We start from the raw sequence: 17,285 nt of genomic DNA on the forward strand, positions 1-17,285 counted from the left end.
TCCTGAAGGTACTCAACAAACCACCCGCCCAGGAATCCCCACCTCAGGCGCTGGCTCTGACAGACCTGACCCAAGCCAGCCTGTCTGCTGAAAGAATGACGCAGAAGCTGGTGTGTCCTTTCCAACCAAGAAGGGCCTGAGGGAGGCAGGGAGTTTATTCTTGTCCCGCCCAACCCAAGGAGGCAGAGCCCTCGCTGGCCGTGCTACCCCACCGCGGCCCCGCTCAAGTCAGCGCGCACACATCCACGGTGGTGGGCTCCTCGCGGGTGAAGCCGTCGCCGAAGCCCTCGTCGTCCACCAGGTCGGGTTTGCGGCAGCACATGGGGCACAGGCGGTTGCGCACAGCGGAGGCCCGGAGCCAGACGACAAGGTTCCAGCGCTCGCCCGTGCCCAGTGGCCGGGCCCCGTGCAGCTGGCCGCCCCGGTGCAGGATGCCCTGGCCCACCATGTGCTCCACCTCCAGGGGTCTGGTCAGGGCTGACGGTGCCTGCAGAAAGCGGGGCTCAGGCCTGGGCACTTCTGGCTGCCCCAGGCCCTGCCCCATGGGTCACACACACTCACCTGGAAGAGGCCCCCAAAGTACAAGGCGCCCCCTGTAAAGGCCTTGCCAAGGGCCACGTTGAGGGTGAGCTCCGCGTTATCATAGTGGCAGCCGAGCTCCCGGTCCTGGCCCGGGGCGTATTTGACCACGAAGGCCCGGTGGCTGTCGAGCCAGCCCCCGCCACAGTCTGGGTACAGCAGGGCCATCAGCGGCTGCAGGAAACGCTCCCGCAGTGGCGTCACCAGCGGCTCATCCAGGCCTAGCTCGTGCAGCAGCACCTGGGAGGGGGACCCCTCGAGTCAGCGGGGAAAGGGACGGGGCCTCACCTGGGATCCCTGGGGGAGTCTCTTACCAAGGACAGTGTTATTTGCAGATATCAGCTCCATAATAATCCTACCATGATCTCATTTTCCAGATGGGGAGACCAAGACCCTACCAGGGCCCAACAGCTCTTCTCCAGCACCACAGGTACGGCCCCCCAACGCCCACTGTCCCGGCCTCACCCACCCCATAATTGTTCATGGTGTTGGGTCTTCCCTTGGGCATGTCTGACTGCTCGAAGTGCTCCAGCTCCTCCAGCAGGGCCTGGCAGAACGCTGCTGTGAACACCGGCACCCGGTAGATACGCTTCTCCCCTGCGAAGGGAGGGACGTGGTTGGCTGGGAGCTCCAGTGTGGCTCTGCGTTCTCTGGAGCTGTGTGAGCCTGTGCATGCCTGGTCACCTCCCTCGGCCTCAGTTTCCTCACCTGTACAATGGGGAGGACGCGGGTACTCACCTCTCAGGGCTGTTGTGACCACTACAGACCTACTGTGTGGGCGGCAGGGAGGCCTCTTCCTGGGCCCCCTCATTGGTCCTGGAGCCTCTCCTCCTGCTTCCACAGACACCCACACATCTAGTCTCTAGACTCTGATGAGGCCCAGAGATGGGAAGAGATTAGCCCGGTGACCCCCAGCGGGCCAGTGATGGAGCCAAGCGGGGATCACAGAGCCGCCTCGGGCTTTCTCTGCATAGCCACCAACATTTGCACCCCAACTGAAGTGCCTTTTGGAGCCTCTGTTCCCCACACAGGAGGGGTGAGGGGGCCTGCTTCTTCTTGCTGGGCTCTGTTATGGAGAGGCCAAGCTGAGAACAGAAATACAAATATTTCTGGGCAGATGGACCAGTCCCCTGGGGTGCCGTGTTCGTATGGCCCGCACTTTCAGCCAGCTCACAGCCCAGCCCCCCACCCCAGACAACCCGCGCAGTCTTCACTGTCGGGATTCAATGGCAATGAGGAGGGTCCCTCCAGTCTAGGAGGGATGGCTTCATTCACATTCCAGCCTGTGCTTCACAAGAGAGTACAAGCATCATAAAGGGAGCAACACTGCACACCTATCTCCCCAGGGTACTCCCAGACCTAGGAATAACAGTAACCTTAAGATAAGGAAAACTTTCCTGAGCACCGTGCCCCCATCCGGCCATTCAGCACATTACCTCGCTTATTCACACTTAGGAGATGGGTATTACTAGCGTTCCCCATTTCACAGATGATGACACTGAGGCAGAGGGATTCAAGGAACTTGGAAGGGCTGGCACTTCCTGCTGGGTTTAGCCAGAGATCCCAGCAGGAGATCCAAAGCATTTTTGACGTTGGTTTGGCTTTGTGCCTCTGCTCAAGGTCACAGCAGTTACCTGGCCGCCCGTCTCCCACAACTCCAGGTCATGCGGGTTCAAGAAATTTCATTCTCGCCCACTTCTCCAGGTCTAGGGATAGAACTGTCTGCCTCCCAGACTGCTGTTAGCCCTGGGCTGGGGGGTTTGGGGTGGGTGCTTCACTGTCAGGCACACCTGTCTTGGTTGTCCCTTTGTGAAGTTCCTCAGTCCCCACCCCTCAAACCGAGTATGCCAACTGACTCACACCTGACACGGGCACTGAGTGTGTGCTGCACAAGTACGTAAGTGAATACTGACACCCGGTCCCTGGCAGGTCAGTCCCACCAGCCCTTCTAGCTCTTGCTGGTTTGGATTTTGGAGGCAGACATGGTGGAGGAACCCCAGTGTCCCACCCCCCAGTCCTACTCCTACTAGGTGATGGGGCCAAGACCTCACCAGACACCGTCTCCAGCCGCTGGAGAAGGCCTTCAAAGTCTGCACCTGGTGATCTGCTGTACTCGGCTGCGGCCAAAAACTCGGGGGCCAGAGCCTCATCCTGGGGGCAGAGCACACTAGCTGTGAGGCAGACGGGCCCCAGGCCGGGACGCCTCCACCTCCTTCCAGTGACCTGGCCCTGCCGGGTACCTGCAGCGTGTTGTAGACATCAGGCCTCACTGGGAGGTAGGATTTCGAAATGAGGGCTTTCCTGGCAGCCGACTCCTGCCCCAGCCGCTGCCGGCGCTCCACCTCCTGCTCAAGCTGGGTGGCACAGGGCCCAGTTACCAAGATGGGGCCTCCCATCACCCCCCACCCCCAGGTCATTATACAGAGGAGGAAACTGAGGCTCAGGAAGGCCAGAGCAGGGCCTGGGTTGAGACCCAAGTCTGTCTACACACCTGACTCTCTCAGGGTAAACTGCAGGTGCCAAGCTGTTAGCTGAAGGCAGCTCCTTCTGGAAGGGGCCCATCCCGCTCTGGGCGGCACAGTTCAGAGCCTGACTGGGATGGGAACCCCTCGACATGCTCAACCAGCTGGGCTGCCGAGGGAGAGGAACGCAATCCCAGCCAGGTGGTGTGTTCCAGAGGCTGCAGGGGGCCTGCCCAGGAGGCTTCCCCTTACCCCCAGGCGAGGAAGGAGACAGAAGATGCCAGCAGCTCTGGCACCCACCAAAGTAGGGGTGGGTGAAGAGAGGAGGAGGCCGGAGCCCGGAGCCCGGCTGCCCTGGTGGGATCTCAGCTCCTCCTGCTGTGAAACCCTGGGCAAGTGTCTCAAGAGGGTGTGAGGCAGACAACTCGGCATTTCCCACTTTCTCTTTTTCTGGTGCCAGGCCCCAGGCGCTGCAGTGAGGGGGCACAGGAAGAGGGCAAGCCGAGGTCTAAGGAGCCCTTCAGGGACCTAGGCCCGGGGGCCCTCGAACTGCTGGCCCAGTCTGAAGAGGAAGGGCAGGGCTGGCTGTGGAGGGGCAGAGGCGGGCAGTTACCTCTCCTACGAGCTGCTGGAAGTCCTTGGGGCTGACACACCCGCGGCTGCGCAGGATCTGAGAGCAGAAAGTCCAGTGAGCAAGTCTCCTAACGTCTCTGGGCCTCAGTTTCCCCTCGTGGAGGTGGAGAGGAGCGCCCCGACCCGACGGGGTCATAGTGAGGAGGACAGTCGAGGAGCTCGCTCAGCGGACCGCGGGGCTCCCAGCTGCAGTTAGGAACCGCGCCGAGGGCCCCCCGCGCCGGCCCCTGCCCGAAGCACTTTACAAGGACGCTCAGTCATTCGTTGCTCACGACAGCCTCAGCGGGCGATACTGCTCTCCCCGCTGAAGGGGGAAACCGAGGCACCCAGATCGGAGCTCCCGAGCCCAGCGAACGCCTGCCGTCCGCTTCTCCGCAGAGCCAGTGCAAGCCACTCACCGGGCCGTAGTCCCGGCGCAGCTGCTGCTCGCCCCGGAAGCGCACGTGGAGCCCGTAGCGCGCCACGTACAGGTTCTCGGAGCAGAAGCAGGCGCAGCGGCAGAAGCCCCGCGGGGCCCCAGCCGTCGCCATGGCGAAGAGGCGCGCCCCGCCCCGCCGGCTTCCGTAGGAGCACTTCCGGCGCGCCCCCGGCGGGGCGGGGCGGGGCGGCAAGACGGCGGCAAGGGTGCGTTCCAAGTTCCCAAGTGCAGAAAAGAACGAAGACGCCGCCGCAGGAAAGGGGTGCGGCGGACAGAGATGCTCCCAGGCCGGGGTGCGGCGGACGGACTCGGCTGCGAGCGCGTGGTCTTCTCGTGCCGCCTCACAGCTTCCCCATCCACAGGGAGGGGACTGGCCTCCCCACTCTACAGATAGGCAAACCGAGTCACACCTCCACGGGTCGGGGGCAAGTTGGGACTTGGAACCCCTCAAGGCCTTTGTTAAATGCCGCTTCCCTCTTCTGCTCGGACTTGGGAGGAGGCAGCCAACGGCAGGAGGGGAGTTAGACCATGCCTGGGGTCCGAGCGCTCCTACGAGCCACTAGCCCGTTCTGTGCGTCTGAGCCTGGGTTTAGCAGCCTGCCCGGGCCCCTGTCCGGCGCTCCCCGAGCCTTCGCCGCGGTGTCGGGATTCGCCGCCGAGGCCCCGGGCCGCGTCCCCGCGAAGACGTTCCGTCCGGCGTGACTTCCGGTGGCGGGGCCGGAGGATTGGGGTGTGGGCGGGGAGCTGGGTGTGGTCTGTAGGCGGCCACGCCCCGCACCGCGCGGTCGGAGTTCTGCACAGCCGCAGTGTGAGAGGAGTGTGTTGCTTGTGGAGCGTGCACCCCTAGCTCAGGGGGACCCATCGTAGCTCCTAAGTCTCTTGCCCCGGGGATCCCCACCTTGGTCCGCCGTGCACCCTGCAGGCCCGGGTCTGCAAAGCCCCGGGAGGAAGCTTGGACCTCAGCCCTGTTGCTAAGATGGGGAAACTAAGGCTCGGAATAGGGGATGAAGCCCCTTTCTCGACCCTAGAGTTCCGTCCCTGTTCAGCTTGGTGCGAGGATGGGGGTGGGGAGGAAGACTCCAGCTCTTAGCCCGGGTGCGCAGGTGACCACGAATGGTAACTCCTGTTGGCTGATCTCCCACCGTCTCTCCTTGCATCCGCACAGCAAAGCTTTGAGCGAGGTACTGTTACGTCACCCATGTTACAGATGGGCAAACAGAGGCTCAGAGAGGGGTGGCGATGCCTCAGCGTTCACAATAGGGTTTCTCAGAATGGTTGGATTATGAGGGCTTTCGGATTTCCTCTCTGTGCTTGTTGGGGTTTATTTTCTTGATGCTTTCCTTTCCCCCCGGATGTATGCACAGGTTTACACTCACATCCGCAGTGAGACACTTAGCACACTCAGACACACCCTTAATGTGCTCACACGCATTCACACACCATCACACCTGTGCTCATGCCATTGACACACTCACACCTAGTCATACACAGCACTTCACATACATAGCCGCACACTCATTCACACATGCGACACACTCATGCACACCGTCACACACCTATCACCCACACTCACACATCCAGCACAGCCCCTGGTTCCTCCCAGCTCTGTGGCAAATTGGGCCCCGAGGCTAAGGTCCCAGGGCCCCAAAGGGAGATGGGAGACCCTCACATCCTGTGCGACCAGGCCAGGCCGTCCTCTCCAGTTCATGGAGACATCCACGAACATGTCTGGGGGTCCAGATCTCCCGCCAGCACCTTGAGGGGCTGGGAGAAGGCCGATTTCTGCTCTCAGGGCAAAACCTTCACCAACAGCCTGATTGGTTTTCACCCTGGCTGGCCAAGGGCATCCTGAGTGTGGGAGGTGAGCATGTGGAAGTGCGTTTTGAGTGACAGATAAGCTCCCTGCGCTTCTAGTGCTCAGTCAAGGTGGGGAGACAGGAGTAAGCAAAGTACAAGGAGAAACAAGTAGACGATCAAGTTATTTTCATGCAGTCGTAAGTGCTGGGAAGACAAGCTAAGTGATGGGGTGGTGAGTGCCTGGAGGTGGCCACTTTAGACCGATGGCCAGAGAAAGCCTCCCAAAGAGTGACATTTCAGCCACGCTCCAACCGCTGCAGCAAGATCTGGCAGGAGAGGGTTCTAGGCAGGGGAGTTAAAAGTGCAAGCTAGGCGTGCTTGAAGAACAGCAAGGCATACGAGAGGACAAGTCCTAGGGAATGAGGCCAGGGTGGTATTCCGGCCAAACCACTGGGCTTAGGAGACCACTGTTAACATTTTGGATTTTACTCTACACATGAAGGGAAGCTGCCTAATCCTCACAACAAACCGTATGAGGTAGGAATTATCCCCATTTTGCAGAGGTGGAAAATGAAGGTCAGAGAGGTTGAATAGCCCACCCAGAGTCAGATGCCTCACAAGTAGTAGAGTCTGGAATAGAACAGGAGTCTGAGCCACGGGGATCCTGAGGCCCAGCCCAAGCCTCCTAAAGGTACCAGGCTTCCCCCAAGGGAGAGAATGACCCTCAGGGGCCGCTTCCTTCTCAAGGACCCAGCTCCTCAGCCCAAAACTGTGTGGTCTGAGAACGTGTTTAAATTTTCATGGGTGTCTTGATTGCCCAATGATAGTGAAGGGCCCTGCTCTCCAGGAAGGATCCATTTCCCCAGTTCTGTGTGCATTACCCCCATAACTGCTTTCCGCCCTCAGAGGCCCAGGGCAGGCCTGGCACATGCCTCCCCCCATCCCACCCCTCCACCCCCCGCCGGTGCATACTGTTTCTCCCTTTGCAGTAGTTAGCAAGATAAGCAGGTTCTGCTTATCTGTTTAGACGGGTTCTCCCAGTGGCCCCCTTCTCCTTGGAATCAGTGTCTCCACCCCTACCCCGCCCCAGTCTGGGTTCAATCACCAAACGGAACAACAGCAAGAATATTAATAGTAAGTACTGGGTCCATGTGTTCTCAACCAGCACTTATGTGTTTTTGTTGTGTGTGGGGGGAGGGTATTATAGATTTTTTGAGATTTTTTTTTTTAAGTAATCTCAATACTCAACGTGGGACTCGAACTCACAGCCTCGAGATCCAGGAGTTGCATGTTGTACGAACTGAGCCAGTCAGGCGGCGCCCCTGTGTGAGGTATTATTAAACCTATTTTACAGATGAGGCTCCGTGAAGTATAGGGGCCTGTCTAGGGTCATAAACCTAGTGAGTGGCAGGACCAGAATTACAGCACACACCCTTCTATCTGATTCCAGAGTGTATTGGTGGGGGAGGGGTATGCATGTATATGTACGGGAGTATATGTGTGTTGCATGTGTAAATATTTCTATATACGTATCTGTATACAGATGATTTTATATAGAGCACACTATTAAAAAAGGGCACGTCCCAGGAATAAAGCTGGTGAATCTTTACAAACGACACACCATGTAACTAGCATCCAGATCCCCCAAACAGAACATTCCAGCCCTCACCGTGTCCCTGCTCAGCCACTACCCACCTCCCAAGGCTAATCATTACCCGGACTCCTAAGAGCCAAGATTAGTCTTGCCTGTTGTTGAATTTGATACAGATAAAATCAGATACTATGTATTATTTTGCATACTGCTTCTTTCACTCAGCATTCTGTTGCTGAGATTCATGGCTGTTGTCCTGTGTAGTGGCAGCACTGTGCTTTTTTGTGGCTGCCTAGTGTTCCACCAGATGACCACTCCATCCCCTGAGCCATTCTGCTGATGAAGGCCACTTGTATTGTTTCCAATTTGGAGAAGTCATGAATGAGCTGCTGGGAACACTGTAATTTATTTACCGCAATAAAATACACATAACATAAATCCATTTTAACCATTTTAAAAACAGACTTAACTTTTTTTTTTTTAAGATTTTACTTATTTATTTGACACAGAGAGAGCGATCACAAGTAGGCATAGGCAAAGAGGCAGACAGAGAGAGAGAGGGAGAAACAGGCTCCCCACTGAACACAGAGCCCCATGCGGGGCTCGATCCCAGGACCCTGAGATCTTGACCTGAGCTGAAGGCAGAGGCTTAACCCACTGAGCCACCCAGGTGCCCCCAGACTTAACTTTGTTTAAAGATTTTATTTATTTGGGGGCACCTGGGTGGCTCAGTCATTGGGTGTCTGCCTTCACCTCGGGTCATGGTCCCAGTGTCCTGGGATCAAGTCCCATATCAGCTCCCTGCTCAGCAAGGAACCTGCTTCTCCCTCTCCAACTCCCCCTGCTTGTGTTCCCTCTCTCACTCCCTCTGTCATAAATAAATAAAATATTTTTTAAAAATTTTATTGGGGTTCCTGGGTGGCTCAGTGGGTTAAAGCCTCTGCCTTCAGCTCAGGTCATGATCCCAGGGTCCCAGGATCAAGCTGAGCATCAGGACTTCTGCTCAGCAGGGAACCTGCTTCCCGCCACCACCCTCCCCCCAATGCCTGCCTCTCTGCCTTCTTGTGATCTCTGTCTGTCAAATTAATATAAATAATCTTTTTTTTAACTATTTTTATTCATTTGCTAGGGAGAGAGAGGGCACAAGCAGGGGGAGCAGCAGGCAGAGGGAGCGGCAGAAGCAGGCTTCCCCACTGAACAAGGAGCCTAATGCGGGGCTCAATCCCAGGACCCTGGGATCATGACCTGAGCCGAAGACAGACACCTAACTGAGCCACCCAGGTGCCCCTAGACTTTACTGCTTAGAGCAGTTTAAGGTTCACAGCAAAACTGAGTGGAAAGTACAAAGATTGATCATATGCCTCACCCCCACCCCCACTGTCCACATCCCTTCCCAGAGTGGTACATCTGTTACAACCCATTCCTTCACATCCACACATTATTACCCAGTGTACACTAGGCTTCCCTCTTGGAGTCGTATATTCTGTGGTTTTTTACAACGTAGAATGACACATCCCTACCATCACGGTCTCATACAGAATACAGAATAGTTTCACTGCCCTCAAAATCCTCTGCGCCCTCTCTTCATCCCTCCCCCATCCCTAACCCCGGCAACCACGGACCCTTTTACCACCTTCATGGTTTGTCTTTTCCAGATGTCATATAATCAGAATCATCCCATAGCCTTTTCAGATTGGCTTTTTTCACTTAGTAATTGACATTTATGTTTCGTCCATGTCTTTCAGTGGCTTGATCACTGAATAATAGTATATTGTCTGGATGGACCACATATAAGTAAGTGGCACTTACCACTACATGAAATGATTTTATGTATTTACCTGTTGGTTTCCTGTCTCCCCTACTCTGCAAAGGATGGGGTTTTTCTTTTTCTTTTTCTTTTTTTTTTAATATTTTATGTATTTATTTGACAGAGATCAACTACAGTGGATCCATCCACCTACTAAAGGGCTTCTTGCCTGCTTCCAAGGTCCAGCAATTATGAAGAAAGCTTCGATAAACATCCGCTTGCAGGCTTTTATGTGGACATCAGTTTTCAGCTCATTTGGGTAAATAACCTAGGGGTGTGATTGCTGACTCATACAGTAAAAGTATGTTTAGTTTTATAAGAAACCACCAAATCCTCCAAAAGTAACTGTACTGTTTGCACTCCTACCAGCAGTGCATGAGAGTTCCTGTGGCTCCACGTCTTCCCCAGCATTTGGTGCTGTCGGTGTTTTGGATCTTAGCAATTCTATGAGGTTGGTAATGGTATCAGGTTGTTTTCATTTGCAATTTCCTAATAACGTGACATGGAGCATCACTTCATATGTTTATTCATCACCTGTATATCTCGTTTGGTGAGGTGTCTGTTCAGGTCTTTGCCTCTTTTTAAAATTTGGCTGTTTTTTATTTTTTTATTGTTGAGTTTTGTATATTTTAGATAACAGACTTTATCAGATACAGGTTTTTGTGGATATTTTCACCCAGTCTGTGGTTTGTCGTCTCATTCTCTTGACCATATATTTGCAGAGCAGTTTTTTTTTTAAAGATTTTATTTATTTATTTGACAGAGAGAGATCACAAGTAGGCAGAGAGGTAGGCAGAGTGGAGCAGGGAGCAGGGAGCAGGCTCCCTGCTGAGCAGAAAGCCCGATGTGGGACTCAATCCCAGGACCCTGAGATCACGACCTGAGCCAAAGGCAGGGGCTTAATCCACTGAGCCACCCAGGAGTGCCTGCAGAGCAGTTTTTAATTGTCATGAAGTTCAGCTTATCAGTTCTTTCATGAATCGTGCCTTTGATGTTGCCCCCAAAATCGTCTTCATATAGGGCGCCTGGGTGGCTCAGTGGGTTAAAGCCTCTGCCTTCGGCTCAGGTCATGATCTCAGTCAGGGTCCTGGATGGAGCCCTGTGTTGGGCTCTCTGCTTGGCAGGGAGCCTGCCCCCCCCCTACTTGTGATCTGTCTCTCTGTCAAATAAATAAATAAAATCTTTTTAAAAAAAAAATCGTCTTCATAGCCAAGAAAAATCCAGATTTTTTTCCCCTATCCTCTTAGAGTTTTATAGTTTTGCATTTTATATTTAGGTCTGTGGTCCATTTTATGTTAATTTTTGTGGAAGGTGTGAGGTCTGAGTCTAGATTTTTTTTTTTTTAACATATGGATGTCCAGCTTTTCCAATACCATTTGTTGAAAAGATTGTGTTTGTTCCTTTGTACTGCCTTTGCTCCTCTGTCAGAGATCAGTTGACTGTATTTACATGGGTCTATTTCTGGACTCTCTATACTGTTCCATTGATCTGTGTGTCTATTCTTTCATCAAAACCACACTGACTTGATTACTGTAGCTTCATAGTAAGTCTGGAAGTCAGGCAGTGTCAGTCCTGCAACATTGTTTTCCTCCTTCAATACTGTGTCGGCTGTTTTCACTCAGCAAAAATGACGGAGCCTGGATCTGGACCCAGCTCTGAGGCACTCTGACTTTTGGATAGCCCATCCAGGATACTTTCTTCACATACAATCATATATTTGCTTTTTGTGTTTGCATGAATGTTAGCCTGCTCCAACTTTATTCTGTCCCTTGGTTTTACCCAATCCATTTAGGAGGTCATTCCATACCTATACATAGCTTCTGTATGCAGAAACATACAAACATACGTTGCTTTTTTTCCCTGCCGCACTTTTCTGTTGAGCCCCGCTCTGTAATGATTTGGCCAGTTCCCTATGGAAGGGTATTAAGGGTATTTTCAGAGTTTTGCTACTACAGTAACTATCTGCAAACTAGGATCTTTGCTCCCCTCGACCAGTCTTATCTATAGAAGAAAATCCTACTGGGCCAAAAAAAAAAATGCTTTTTAAAATCTGAACTTTGCCAAATTCTCCTTGAAGGAGGCTGTCCCGTGTGAGTGGCAGAGGCTGTTTTAAATTCGGGGTGCTTTAAGCCTTTGACTGAAGGATGGAGGGGTGAGGGGATATGTTGCCCCACCTGCCACCGCCTCTGAGCCTTGACCTACTGTCCCAGGTTCTTGGTTCAGGCCGCACTGTTTGCCCAGAAGCCTGCTCACCTTGCACCTTTCCCAGAGACCCCTTCCCAGCTTGAGTGGCCCTGTGTTACTTTCCATGGCCGCACCCAGTTTTATTCCTTTATGGCACTTACCACTAAATGAAATGATCTCACGTACTTACCTGTTGGTTTCCTGTCTCCCCTACTCTGCAAAGGATGGGGTTTTTCCTTTTTTCTTTTTTAAAAGATTTTATTTACTTATTTGACAGAGAGAGAGACACAGGGAGGGAGGGAACACAAGCAGGCTTCCCCCCTGAGCAGGGAGCCCGACACAGGGCTTGATCCCAGGACCCTGGGACCACCACCTGAGCAGAAGGCAGACACCCAGGCGCCCCCGGGGGTCTTCCTTTTTTCACACTCAGCTGTATTCCTAGCACGCTGCCCCTAGCAGTCACTCAGTGGGTATTGCTGCTCCCCTCTCTCAATCCCTACAGTCCTGCCCTCCATTTCTCTCTAAAATATCTTCCCTTCCAACCAGATGTAATTGACTTATGCATCGTAGGTTTTGCCTGCCTCCCTCACTGGAGTGCCGGCTCCAGCAGGGCCCGGATTCTGTTTCTTCACTGTTGCCTCTCAACAGATTAGAATGACAGATGGCACATAGTAGGTGCTGCACAAATATTTGTTGGAAGAAAGAAAAGAGAGAACGACAAAGAGGAAGGAAGGAAGAAGGAAGGGGGGAAATGAAGGAAGGAAAAAGCAAAGATCCTAACTCCCACAGGGGCTGGCGGCTTGTCCCTCCAGAGGAAAAGACCCAGTAAAGAGCTAGCGCCCCCACCAGGTTGGGCCTGGGGCCTCCAGACCTGGAGCACAGAGCAGGAGGGCCGGGCTAGGCGGGAGGGGGCGGGGCCCGTCTCAGGTGGGGGGGGGGGGCTAGCTCTGGCCCCGCCCCAGATGCCCCGCCCCGTCCGGGCGCCCCGCCCCACCCGTCAGCTGGCCCGGGCGCCCGCCCTGCTCGGCTCCGACCTTGCCGCGGCGCAGCCCGGGTGGGAGGAGGGGAGGAGCGGCGGGAGGAGCGGAGCGAGTGCAGTGCCGGGCGCAGTTTCCAATGAGCCGCGCGGAACCTGCGCCCCTGACGACCCGAGCCCCCTGCGCCCTTTCCCTGCGGCTCACCTGGTGCCAGGTAAGGTAACAGGTAAGAGCGCGGCGCCCGGGCCCACCGAACACGTCGTTCTCAGGCCGAGGTGCCAAGCCGGACACAGGCTGGGGGCGTCTGGGGCCCCCCTGCCTCCGAGGTGGAGTAGGCGGCAGCGTTGGAGGTGGCAGCCTTCCGGGAGCCTTCTCGCCCCCGCTCCTGTCCCCAGGCGTCCTCAGCTGCAGGTCCCAGCCCCCCATCCCTGCAGCAGCATCCTTTCCGCGCCCGCAGGACGAATGTTGCTTTTTTTTTTTTAACTCCTCACGCGCCGCTGCCTCTTGGAAAATGGTGGGGGTGGCTTTGGGGGAGGATCCTGCGATGGCTTTTCTCCCCCCGGGATCGGAATGATGCGACTTCCCGTGGCTCCCCACGTTCTACAGCGGGCGCCTGCCCACGGGTCCTGAGCACCCTGGCTGTGGCAGAAGCCTGGGGGGCCCGACCTGGGCCTGCCTTAGCCCTCAGTTTCCCTCGCTGGTCGGTGGGCTGACGTTCCACACGCATCCACCCTGGCAGTAGGCCTGTGGGTTCCCAGGGGCTCCTCCCTTATTTCTGGATCTGTGTTAAAATAGGATGCCCCCTTCCCCCACCTGATGTCATTGAAAACAGCTTTAAGCTGGTCTGACAGGATTCACTGTCCTGCCCTCTGCCCCACCCCCTGGAGACAGGCTGGCCTCCATCCCTGCTTCGGAGGGCAGGTGGCAGGTGATCAGGGGAGGGTTGTAGAAGGGCCACCGTAGCTCCCCAGCCATGAGTTACCCGAAACAACTTTCCCAAGTCTCTGAGAGAGGGCAAGTCCCAGCATCAGATGCGGTGGCTTGAGTAAGGCTGGAGTCAGGATGGCACAAAGTGGACCCAGCCCCATCTGGCACTGCATCCAGAACACCCGCCTCCCTAGGACACAACCCTCTGTTAGCCAGTGTGCTGAGCAGTGAATGGGCCTTTCCGCTGCTGTGTGATGGGGTGAAAAGTTAGGAATGGACCAAGCTGCTTGGACCACCTAGGTCCGTGAGTAGCCTGGGCACGTGCCGTCCAGAAAGTCCAGCGTTGGGTTTCAGTCCTGCCTTTGCTTGTTCTCTGCATGCCACCTATCTTCTCCAGGACTCTGTTTCCCCATCTCTAAAGTGGGGGTGATCATACGAGGACCTCCCACAGTAGTGGCAAGGATGAACTCGAATGGGAGATGCTGGGCACTTAGCCCATTGTTAGGCAGTGAGTAGCACACCGTAAACAGTGGCTGTTACGGTTGTAATATTAGTTGTCATTTATTATTTCCTATGTGTTGCACTTTCCTTCTGTGCATCTGACAGTGGTAGGTGCCCTGACCACCATTTCTACTGAGACAAAGCCTTTGGCAGGACCCCCTATGGGGAGGGGTCAGTTGCTAACCCTGTGCCATTCCTTAGCTTCTGGGGGCAAGCCAAGACAGTTGCCCCTGTCTTCCCCAGGCTTTGTCACATCCTGGGCAGTGCCTGCTCTGGCCTCTGGCCACCACCTTGTCCTTGTCCCTCGGGCCACTCTCGTCACCCATGTGCTCACACTTAGCCCTCCAGCTCCACCTGGCTGAGCTCAGCTGCATCCTTCAGACAACGGAAGCTGGAGAGCGGGACTGGGCCTCCAAGCAGCCCAATGGTCCTCATCCTCCCCTCCTCACAGTCTTGCCTGGTGGTCTTGTCCCTTTCATCCTCCTGCTCAGTAACTTTAAAAATAACAGAGTAGCCTGTCCCCACTGAGGTCTGTAACCCGACCCGAGTTGGATTCTGCTCCATCAGAGCCTGGACTACAAGGACTCAGCACTTGGGAGTATGAGGCCTTGGTGCTATAGCTGCTCTGTGCTCAGCCTGCCGGGTGACCCTAGACAGCCTTCACCCCCTGCTTCCCTGTGCCTCAGTTTCCCCATCCATACGATGTGATTCAGATAGTCTGTGATGCTGGAGTGTGAAACTTTGCTTATTTTGGTGAAGGTAGACAGCTGGGGTGTTGGTGGCTGTCAAATGGGGTTGACGTCACCCTAAGTGGAGGGGTGTTGGGAAGGAACTCCCCCAGGGACTGGGAGTGGGAGCAGGAAGAGTGGGCCAAGTCCCTCAGCTGGTCTCAGGCAGATCTGCCTCCTCATCTGCTTCTGAACCCCAGCTCCCTTTCAGGGCCAAAGGACTCCTTGTGCCCACCAAGAGGTGAGCAACAGCCAAGGTGGCTGGCAGGGCCTGGGTAGCAGGCGGTGGCTTGGCCCGGAGGCCTGGTGCGGCACTGGGCCAGGATCATCCCTCCCTGGGCTCCGACTCACGCTCACCCACTCACTGGCTTCCCAAGGCCTCTGCATTGCAGCAGATGGAAGCCTTTGCTGGCAGCCCAGCTGGGGCTCGGGGTGGAGCAGGGAACTGGGCAGGGGGTGTCTGTTCCCACCAGCCCTTGCCCTGCTCCCTCCCTTGCCCCTGGCCCCATTCAGTCCTGGCTTTCCTTGGAGCCCCAGCTGCTGACAGGGGATCCTTCTCTAGCACTGACTTGAGTCTACCTGGAAATGCTAGGCTCTAGACGGGGCCCAGGCTCAGGGGCTGTTTCGCCCCTGGGTCCTTTCTACATCTCAGACTGCACCTCTCCCAGCATCATTAGGGGTCTTGCCTACCCCTGGAGAGGCTGTTTGAAGCATTAGGGCTTTGGAGCTGAGAGCACAGACTTCTGAACTCCACCGCCTGATTCACATCCCAGCTCTGCCACTTCCTAGCTGTGTGATCTAGGACAGCTCAATTAACCTCTCTGTGCCTCAGTCTTCTTGACTGTAAAATGGAGATAATAGATTCTATCTCACAGGGTTCTTGTGAAGATTCATGTATTCAAATCACATTCATGCATTCAAATCCTTAGACAAACACTCCCTATCAGCACTTGAATTGACAAGTGTTTTAGCTTCATAGTTTAGAGCCCAGATTCTGGAGCCAGATAGCTCCGGGTTCAAATCCCGCTCTGCTGCTCACCAGCTGTGTGATCTTGTACAAGTTCATAACTTCTCTGGGCTTCAATTTCTCCATCTGCTAAATGGGGTTGAGGATAGTACAAACCTCACAAGTTGTTTCAAGGGTTAAATAAGCAAACACATATAGTGCATGGCCTGTATAAAAGGCTGGGCCTGGGACTTCTGGCTGGCTTACTCAGTAGAGCATGTGAGTCTTGATCTCAGGGTCATGAGTTCAAGTCCCATATTGGGCATGGAGCCTACTTAAAATATAAGATAAAGTTAAATGCTATTTAGAAAAAAAAAATTTTAATTCTATAAGGGACACCTGGGTGGCTCAGTCGGTTAAGCTGCTGCCTTCAGCTCAGGTCATGATCCCAGGGTCCTGGGACCGAGTCCCCCATCAGGCTCCTTTTCTAGCAGGGAGCCTGCTTCTGTCTCTGCCTCTGCCTGCCACTCTGCTTGCTTATGCTCTCTCTCTGACAAATAAATAAATAAAATCTTTAAAAAGTAAATAAATAAAAATAAAAATTCTATAAAAGACCAGGACCAGAGGAAGGGCTGTGTTACATAACTGTTTGCTTATACTTACTAGGCATCCGCTCTGCTGTACAGAGTTTGAGAGTTAGGTGCTGGGATGCTTTACATACTAGCCCAAGTCCTGCTGTGGGCCTCTGTTGGCAGAGTGATATGGGGCAAATGCTTTTGCCTCTCTGTGCCTCAGTTTCCCCCAACTACATATGGGAATGTGGAAGCAACTGCCTCATAGGGTTTGTGGGGTTTCTGTCATTCCAGAATGTGAGCCACTAGCCTTTGAGCACCAGAGCTGTAGGGGAAGGGGTCTCTCTAGCTGACCCCCATCCCAGTCACTACTCAGAGTGACCCCTGCTGGCGTTCCATGCCTTTCCTTTCTACGTGGGGACTCCAGAACTTTGCCCATTTTGCAGATCAGATGACAAATACCCCAGGAAGAAAACGGATGGACCCAAGTCAAGAGGTAGCATTCAGAGGCACACCCCTAGCCCAGTCCCCATCCTGCCCTGGATAGGTCTCACTTCCAAACACTGCCATCAGGCCTGCATCCTGCCATGTCCCCGCAGCTCCTCTGGTCTCCTAGGCACTTGGCTCAGCCCCAAAGGGCCCAGTGTTGGGGGGGTTGCTTTGGCCAAAGCAGACATCAAACTCCAGAAAGCCAATAGGGTCTAGGTGAGGGGGTAAAGGGCAACCTGGGCTGAAGGAAAATATTCTGGAAACTTCCAGACAGATGTGAAAGTCCCTGGGTTGCTCTAGGGCCTGTGGCCAACCACCCCATCCCCCGACTTCTTGGTCTAAGGCTGGAGTTGGGGAGAACAGGAAACAAACATTTACTGTGCACGCACTGTATACAGTGGTAACAATCAGCAGCAATGGGTATGTGCCAGGCACTGTGCCCAGAGCAGATGTTCATGCACCGAACCTCATGCTGTTTTAAAAATGAGGAAATGGGTTCAGAGAAGTTAGTAGTAGTGCAGTAGTAGTAATGTATAGTATTACTAGTAATGTCCTAGTAATGTATAATAGTACTAGTACTCCTACTAGTTACTACTAGTAAAAACAGCACTCTTTGCTTATCTCACTTGCATCCAGGTGCCGTCACCCTCACCTCCCTGACCCTGTGGGATCCC

General features: G+C 54.3%; 2 protein-coding genes across 8 annotated transcripts in view; one reads left to right on the plus strand and one right to left on the minus strand.

Annotated features, from left to right (window-relative positions):
• ABCB9 (ATP binding cassette subfamily B member 9) overlaps positions 1-17,285 on the plus strand; it is a 41,990-nt gene that overhangs the window by 1,540 nt on the left and 23,165 nt on the right. Inside the window, exons 2-4 of one of the 5 annotated variants that reach the window (XM_059408301.1) lie at positions 957-1,009; positions 9,412-9,546; positions 9,657-9,738. The gene's annotated coding sequence lies outside the window, so the exon portion shown is untranslated. Of the gene's footprint in view, positions 1-826; positions 1,010-9,411; positions 9,547-9,656; positions 9,739-12,485; positions 12,675-17,285 lie in introns of those variants that run through there. The other 4 variants (XM_059408304.1, XM_059408302.1, XM_059408303.1 and 1 more) reach the window with 4 other exon arrangements.
• Positions 114-5,074, minus strand: OGFOD2 (2-oxoglutarate and iron dependent oxygenase domain containing 2). Of its 3 annotated transcripts, XM_059408305.1 has the most exons (7): positions 4,073-5,074; positions 3,655-3,711; positions 2,820-2,933; positions 2,631-2,730; positions 1,049-1,176; positions 562-819; positions 114-487 (listed from the first exon to the last, which is right to left on the minus strand). In XM_059408305.1, exons 1-7 carry the CDS (start codon positions 4,202-4,204, stop codon positions 224-226), a joined length of 1,053 nt encoding a protein of 350 aa, XP_059264288.1. In that variant the 5' UTR covers positions 4,205-5,074; the 3' UTR covers positions 114-223. The 3 variants fall into 3 exon arrangements, with proteins under 3 accessions (XP_059264288.1, XP_059264289.1, XP_059264290.1); XM_059408306.1 differs by lacking the exon at positions 2,820-2,933 and having other exon boundaries at positions 4,073-5,066; XM_059408307.1 differs by lacking the exons at positions 2,631-2,730; positions 2,820-2,933; positions 4,073-5,074 and having other exon boundaries at positions 3,655-3,727.

Source organism: Mustela nigripes, chromosome 8, assembly GCF_022355385.1.
Source record: "Mustela nigripes isolate SB6536 chromosome 8, MUSNIG.SB6536, whole genome shotgun sequence".
NCBI lineage: Eukaryota > Metazoa > Chordata > Mammalia > Carnivora > Mustelidae > Mustela > Mustela nigripes.

Coding starts and splice junctions, on each gene's coding strand:
- OGFOD2 (XM_059408305.1), bottom strand. CDS start 4,204: ATGGCGACGGCTGGGGCCCCGCGGGGCTTCTGCCGCTGCGCCTGCTTC. Junction 2,934..3,654: donor TCCAGCAGCTCGTAGGAGAG/GTAACTGCCCGC, acceptor TGTGCCACCCAG/CTTGAGCAGGAGGTGGAGCG. Junction 2,731..2,819: donor ATGTCTACAACACGCTGCAG/GTACCCGGCAGG, acceptor CTCTGCCCCCAG/GATGAGGCTCTGGCCCCCGA.